Source organism: Rhagoletis zephyria, unplaced genomic scaffold, assembly GCF_001687245.7.
Source record: "Rhagoletis zephyria isolate East Lansing unplaced genomic scaffold, Rhagoletis_zephyria_1.1 Rzeph_scaffold_02144, whole genome shotgun sequence".
Lineage (NCBI taxonomy): Eukaryota > Metazoa > Arthropoda > Insecta > Diptera > Tephritidae > Rhagoletis > Rhagoletis zephyria.
The window spans coordinates 21,253-29,311 of NW_016159228.1; the positions used below are offsets into that span (position 1 = coordinate 21,253).

The window sequence follows — 8,059 nt, forward strand, 5'->3', positions numbered from 1 at the left end:
TTTTTCGCTTCCGAACTGATCTCTGACTTTCTCTTACATTTTCTAGTTCGCTTATGTTTCTTTTATTTTATTCAATTTCAGGTTCTTCAATTTGACAAGGCTGTGTTCCAGAAATGTTATGATTTTCTGAAGTTCCTTCTTCAAAATCTGATATGTTGGGTATAAAACGTTGTGCAAGTTCAATGTCTACGATAGGTTTACTTTTATTTCCTTTTCGTGGTTCAATTTCATTACTAATTTGATTTTGTGTTTCAGGTTTTTCGAAGAGATTTTCATATCCATCTGTTTCAGTGATATTCGTCTGGTAATACATTTTATCAATGATTTTGACATCTCTACTAATTACAACAGTTTCTTTTTCAGGTAAATATATGCGAAAACCTTTTGCGTTTTGTGCGTAACCAATAAAAATGCCTTCTGTAGCCTTTGGAGTAAACTTACCCTTTCTGTGTTTATTTAGCACGAACGCCTTGCTGCCAAAAATGTGATTTCCGGATGGTGTACGTCCCGTCCATTTTTTATGCGGGGTGCAACCTTTCAATGCTCTCGCTGGGTTTCTATTTAATAGATAGTTGGCAGTATATACCGCCTCCGCCCACAACTTCTGAGGTATTTTACCCTCTATCATCAAACAACGAGCTTTATCCAGCAGTGATCTCTTTATCCTTTCGCTTTGCCTATTTTGCTGTGGCGTGTATTGTGCAGACAGTCTTCTTCTGATTCCATGTTCTTTTAGGTAGGAATCAAATTCGCGATTGAGGTATTCTGTTATCAAATTGCAGATTTTTTATTTGTTTATTGTGAAAATTTTCTACTTTGTTTTTGTATTCTTAAAATTTTTCGAATACTTCGTTTTTATGAGCAATGAAATATATACAGCAATATATTGTAAAGTCATCTAAAAATGTTACGAAATATCTGGCTCCGCCTAAAGATTCAGTTTGCATTGGGCCGCACACATCGCTATGGATTATTTCCAATGGATTGCTGGACTTTGTTCCCTCTAGGGAAACAAACGGTAATCGAGTCATCTTACCTTTTATGCAGACTTCGCATTTTGGTAAGTTCTCGTTCCTTAGTACCATACCTTTTATGAGGTTGTTTCTTGCCGCGAACTTTAGGTCGTTTTCATTTAGGTGTCCTAATTTTCTATGCCATGTTTCAATGTTACTTTCTGCAGTGTGAATCATTTTTGCCTTTTCACTTTTTGTATAAAGGCCATGCTCTTTTTCAGCGATCAATGTCGTGTGACCATATTTATCTTTGATAAGGGCTTTATCTTTTGTGAATGTAACGCTAAATCCTCTTTCTGTGATTTTGGATACTGACAATAGATTTGTTGACAGCGTGGGTACATACAGGGTGTTGTGTAAATTGTATGGCTCATCATTAATGTTAATTTTGACTTTGCCTTTTCATTCGACTTTACATCAACTGTCTACACACCATGCATCTGGAGAGGTAATGCTCATGCATGTGGGTGTTATATTGAAACTCTTACCAAGATTTTTGTTTGTTTTCTTTTTACTCCAGCATGTTTCTGTTGTGTGGCCTTTCTTTTTGCATGATTGACAGTATGCGCTTGTGTTCCTCTTTTTTGCGTAAAATGCTCCTTCGCCACTTTTTGTGCTATTTCTCGCGTCATTTTCTTCAATTATTTTGACCTTGAGTTCTTCAGGGGTAGGAAGTGTAACTCTGGATTCAATGGCTATTCTGAAATTTTCGAAATTTGACGGAAGGCTATAAAGCATCATAATGCTCAGCAATTCCGAATTGATTTTTACGTCCATATCTGCCAATTTGTCCACTATGTCAAGGAAGTTATTTAGATGGTCTCTTGTATCTTGTCGTTGAAGCTTTTTTCAGTACGAGTTGCTTTAGGAGAGTTGCTTTTCTTGCAGGGCCGGTGCTTTGGTACATCGCTTTAAGTTTTTCCCATACTTGCTTTGATGTTAAACATCCTTTTACTTGTTTAAGCTCGTGCGGTGAAATTAGAAGGAAGAGTTCGGCTTTGGCCATCATGTCCTTTTTGGTGAATTCGCCTTGTTGCTCAGGAGTGGCTGATGGCGCTAAAATTTTGGCACCACTTACGTAATCCCATAACTCGGCTTTCACTAGAATTGCATGTGCTTGAAGACACCACGTGTCGTAGTTGTCTTTCGTAAGTGCCTCTACACGGTGATATGTAGAAGAAGTCATCTTCGATGTTTTATTTGCTGTCCCGAACCTTGGTTTGCTACCAATTGTTGGATTTGATGGACAGTAATGAAGTGACTTACGTTTTTAATTGTATCAAATCGTGTATTTATTTTCCTTTCTATATTACAATATAAAGTTACCAAAATTGTGTGTATCAAAGTCTGCGGCCACGAAGTAAAAAGGAAGTAACCTCAGATTAGAGATGAGACGTCATAAAATATAGTTGTGTAGCAATCGATAAACTAGTAATTACACCATGCATACAACAGGGAGTCGGTAACGTCGATAACGATGCTTAACCGGAGATTAGTGTTAACCAGACATTGAGTACCCGGCCCTAAGTATTGCTCCATTCCATACTCTAAGGAGTGCTCTAATGAGAACTTTGAAGAGTACTCTATTAAAAATTTAAGGAGTACTCTTATCTAATGACATGCAAAACTAAAAAGGAGTAAAATTTGCATGAGCTTNTAGAGATGAGACGTCATAAAATATAGTTGTGTAGCAATCGATAAACTAGTAATTACACCATGCATACAACAGGGAGTCGGTAACGTCGATAACGATGCTTAACCGGAGATTAGTGTTAACCAGACATTGAGTACCCGGCCCTAAGTATTGCTCCATTCCATACTCTAAGGAGTGCTCTAATGAGAACTTTGAAGAGTACTCTATTAAAAATTTAAGGAGTACTCTTATCTAATGACATGCAAAACTAAAAAGGAGTAAAATTTGCATGAGCTTCGGAGTAATGGGGAGTGATTATATCTTCACATAGAATGCTCCTCTATTACCCTTGGATGATTCCTTTTTTTACTGGGTAATTCTATTTTGGTTTTTAACGAAAAGAAATTCAATCGTTAATGCTGAAGCTGTAACATGCATTTAGGTGCTAGGTGTTAATAGTGAGCTGGCAATTGCATGCAACAACAACTTTTCGTTGATTTATTTTGTTTCGATGTTAACGATTGATGATTTATTTCGTTTCAACGTTAACGATTGAGTTTTGTATCTTTAATTCAGCTCTGAAACGAAACGCAATTATTTTGATAAGTTATTTTTGCGCATCAACAAAACGAAATCGATTGATATAGTTTATTGAGCATCTCTGCTCTAGCCACTAGCGGCAGCCCAGGCATACGCACGCGGCACCCCAGGGGCCGCGTCACCCACTTTGGGAAGGCCTGCCGTAAAGCATGAACCAAAAATACAAGATCACGTAAGAACGCGACGTTGTATTTGTAACTGGTTTTGAGAAAAAAATTTGCGAAAGCGGGTTCGTCAGCTGAGCGTTTGTTTAGCATATTGTCAATCGAATGAACTTATAACTTCAAAGTGAATCATATGGATTGCATAAGTTATATAACAATTTTGAAAGTAACTACAAACCAAACTACATATATGCCAAGTAACCCAGCTGATATATGTAGACGTGTGTAACCCAGATAATCGTTTACTTATTAAAGAAGTATATATTACTTGTGTTGCAGAGACGTAGATATCAACAGCACATTTAAGTAAAGTCCTAATTTAAAAAAAAAATAAAAAATATTAAGTAATGTTATATTGAACTGTAAATAAACAAGTAATTTTCAGCAAAAAACCGACTTAAAAATATATATATATATACTTCATGATCCAATGATCGGATGTAAACCAGATTAGTATGGGACCTCTGGGACACTACCTTTCCGATGCAAAAAGAATATCGAAATTGGTTGACGTGGTCCAAAGTTATGCGGTAACATACATAAAAAAAGAATATTCCGACGAACTGATAACCTCCTCCTTTTTTGGGAACCGGTTAAAAAGAGATTTGATTTTAACAGTGAAGTTTTGAAAAACTTGCTAATTCGACATTTTAACAGTTTACAACAATTTTCCTAACTTGTACAAAGAAAGCGACAAAGAGAAAATTTTTATACAATGACAACTTTTGAAATTCGATTATAAAATAGAATGCGTTAAAGACATACAACAGGCTTACTCCCCCTAAAAAATTATTTAAATAACTCGAGCTAACTTCTTTTATTTTTAATACCTTGGTTATAATGCACGGGGCGAATCGTAACAAGTCGCGGCGAATTCGTAAGGATCTATTGATTTTAGATGCTTCCGTTTTACATTGCGTTCAAGTGCATTATAATCGTTTGAATTCATTGCCCATACAGTAGATAATTAAGTGACAGTTCACTCTGTTCCGTTACTTCCATTATAATCCCGGCATAACTTGTTATGTTTGCCGCACGGCTCCGCCGCGTCAAAGCGCATTTTCTCAGATCTGAATTTGATCAAAACAAATAGAACAAATCGCTCCACCTAGCCAACGATGCAATGCATAATGTATCCTAAAGGCGTTAAAAATGATTAAAAAATTTGAATTCTGAGCGCTATAAGTACAAAAAGTATTTAAACTGCAAATAAGATTATACATAAGACATTTTTGCTGTTTTTATTATACTAATACCAATCACAATTGATGTGTGTACTTTTTTTGAAATCAATAAATGTTATATTGTTTTGAAAAATGGCTTTTCATAAAAATTATTGGTCTTATTCCATATTGATATTTGCCCTTAAAATAAGTCTCATCTCTGCTACAAGTTTTCACAAGCCCGCGGTCACACTGGTTATGGGTACCGAACTTTTTTGAAGTAGTTGGTACCGAGTATTGGGCACCGACAATTCGGCACATCACTAGTGTGGTGTGGCTGGGAAAAGCAACAATAGGTGAGTGTACCGTTTTAAAAATATATTAAAATTAAATCAAATGTGTAAGTGTCGTAAAATAATTCGGGCAAGATAAATAGTTGTGCAAAACAAAAGCAATAACTTAAATAATAAAAAGTGGGTTTGAGGCTGGTATAGCTTTTTAGTGTTTAACCGGAGTTTTTGTTGCGGGGAAAGAAAACAAGAGGTTTTTGCTGTCTTGCATTTTCAGTCGGCTTTTAGCGGGTACCGTGCCCTCCCATTTTGCCATGGTAGACACGTTTTGCGATTTTCGGTTTCATGTTCTTCCGTGCATGAGCGGGACAACTAATGAAGTGTCATTGACTTCAATAGTTGTTGCCGCTGTCAAAAGTGTACATGAGGTAAAGAGGAAAAGTTAACGAAAAGTGAAGCAAAGCGAACAGGATGATAAAGAAGTGTCCAGAAAGCAGGGCATAAAATTTTATTCATTTTCGTGGCTGCTGACAAAAATGTCGGAATTGTGAATGAAAAGCAAATTCCAGAGTTCGTTTATACAGTGCTGCAATAAAAGAAAATCCAACGAAAACGCAGGAAAATCTGTATTTAAGCGTCTGGAAAAAATAATTTTGTTTTGTGTTATTCATTTTTTGTTAATATTTGCAAAATACTACCCCTAATGTACGTAGAGCTCTTAAAAATTTAAGTAAAGCATACAGAGTTATCATGTGTCGGAAGTACACTAACATCGTTTGCTTGTATTCGTATTTTCTTTTTAATTTTCAGAAAAATGAGCAGTTCCGAAGAAGTCTCTTGGGTAACATGGTTTTGTGGACTGCGCGGCAATGAATTCTTCTGTGAGGTATGTACTTTAATAACTTACAATTATCTAAGTATATTGAATCAAAAATTACATTTTAAGATTATTTCAATTCCTCTTTGTTATCTAATCGCTGTAGCTCTCAAAAATGTAGGAATGGAAGAAGGCAGCATGCAAATAATTCCAATTGGCGACAAAAGTTCTTTAAATTGTCGCCATATAATTTGATTTAGCGTTCTGCCTCCCCTATGCTTTATTACATTGATAGATCGCACTTATTGATCTAGTTTTAATATATTTAAATACATACTTATATGTTATTAAGTATTTGTCGTTAATTTCTATGTATGTATTTATATACTTAAAGGTAGATGAGGATTATATACAGGACAAATTCAATTTGACTGGATTAAATGAGCAAGTACCAAACTATAGAAATGCTCTTGATATGATCCTCGATCTCGAGCCGGGTATGTTAAAAATAATATTTTGACCTCAAAATTATTAAGCATTTTAATAATTCAACAGAAGATGATCTGGAAGAGAACCCATTGCAATCGGATATGACAGAGCAGGCGGCTGAAATGTTGTATGGCTTGATACATGCTCGATACATTTTAACAAATCGCGGAATTGCGCAAATGATCGAAAAATACCAAACAGGTGATTTTGGACATTGCCCACGTGTTTATTGTGAAAGCCAGCCCATGTTACCTTTAGGTATGCTTTGTTAAAAATGTGGCACCAATTGGATAAACCACTATAAAGATGTAAAATAAATTGCAGGTTTGTCAGATATACCTGGTGAGGCTATGGTAAAAACCTATTGTCCCAAATGTATTGATGTATATACGCCAAAATCATCACGTCATCATCACACGGATGGTGCTTATTTTGGTACAGGATTTCCACATATGCTCTTCATGGTACATCCTGAATATCGTCCTAAGCGGCCGACTAACCAATTTGTTCCAAGGTATATAATATACTTGTCGATTAGATGGCTTAATTATGGATTACGGTATATAATTTTAGGATATGTACGTATGTATGTATGTATTATAATTTTATACATAATTTAGGACCTCAAAAAGCTTAAACTACATTAATATAAGAATCAAAATTTTACAGTATATAATACAACCTCGTCACTTGAATAAGCACATATCGATAGCTGAGTGGAAGATCGACCTATCTCGGCAGCCAGCTCGAAAACGCCCTATCTCAGAAAATGTTTCAACAACGGTCTATCAGAAAGCTTTTCAAGAGCGCCCTACTCCAGAATTTGATTGCAAAACACCGTATGTTGTTGTTGTTGTAGCGGTTACAACAACCCCGCCCAGGACGGTTGGTATCTCAGTCGTTGTCGTCAAGTTCCACTAACGGCAACCCTAGGAAGCGTGCAGCTTCTGTGGGGTTTGTCCACAGGGACAAGGCCGTTAGGGTTGTCGGGTTTTCCGGGCATGCGAAGAGATGTTTCGAGTCATGTGGGGTCTCTCCGCATGCCGGACATTCATTCGGCACATCCTCATTCAACCTACTCAAGTAGGAGTTCAACCTGCTGCAGTAGCCGGAGCGAAGTTGTGCGAGTGTTGTGCGTGTCTCCCGAGGCAGATGAAGCTCCGTCTCGTCTATGTCCGGGGGTGGTATGCCTAGAACGGCATTCACAGGTCTAGAGTCTACATAACTCGAGACTGAGTCCCTGTGAATGCCGTTCAGGGCCTGTCTGTAAGCTGTCGGGTCCAGAGGTTGCTTAATGAACCTCTGGACTTCGTCCGCAAGCAGCTGTCTGCTTGGGTGGCCACTTCTGTGGCTTCCGATCAGGAACTGCTTGGGTCTGTTTGGGTGGCCACTTCTGTGGCTCCCGATCAGGAACTGCTTGCAGAGCATTATATTATGCTCCTTTACAGGGAGCATTTGCGCCTCGCCGTGCAGGTGGTGTTCAGGCGACATCAAGAGGCATCCCGTCGCTGTCCTGAGTGCGGTGTTCTGTACAGTCTGTAGCTTCGTCCACTGCGTCCTACTAGTCCCTGGCGACCACACTGGCGCTGCGTAGTTCAAAACCGGCCGGCCTATTGCCTTGTATGTTGCCAGCAACGTTTCTTTGTCTTTGCCCCAAGTACTGCCGGCTAGCGACTTGAGGACCTTGTTTGCTCTCTGTACTTTATTGACAATAGCGGTTGCGTGCGCAGAGAAGGAGAGCAGGCTGTCGAATGTTACTCCGAGTATTTTGGGGTTATTCACCGTCGGAATTGGTGTGTCATCGACGTGAATCCCCAGCGGTAGCCTGACCTCCTTCGTCCAGGTTGTGAACAGGGTCGCGGAGGATTTCGTAGGGGAGAGGGCTAGACA

General features: G+C 38.2%; 1 protein-coding gene across 4 annotated transcripts in view; it reads left to right on the top strand.

Annotated features, from left to right (window-relative positions):
- Nucleotides 1-4,835: 4,835 nt before the first annotated feature.
- Nucleotides 4,836-8,059, top strand: part of CkIIbeta (casein kinase II subunit beta) — a 19,972-nt gene continuing 16,748 nt past the window's right edge. For 2 of the 4 annotated variants that reach the window (XM_017620407.1, XM_017620404.1), the window contains exons 1-5: nt 4,836-4,929; nt 5,674-5,749; nt 6,075-6,177; nt 6,236-6,427; nt 6,494-6,683. In XM_017620407.1, coding sequence (XP_017475896.1) covers nt 5,678-5,749; nt 6,075-6,177; nt 6,236-6,427; nt 6,494-6,683 — 557 coding nt within the window. In that variant the 5' untranslated portion in view covers nt 4,836-4,929; nt 5,674-5,677. Of the gene's footprint in view, nt 4,930-5,023; nt 5,047-5,313; nt 5,569-5,673; nt 5,750-6,074; nt 6,178-6,235; nt 6,428-6,493; nt 6,684-8,059 lie in introns of those variants that run through there. The other 2 variants (XM_017620406.1, XM_017620405.1) reach the window with 2 other exon arrangements.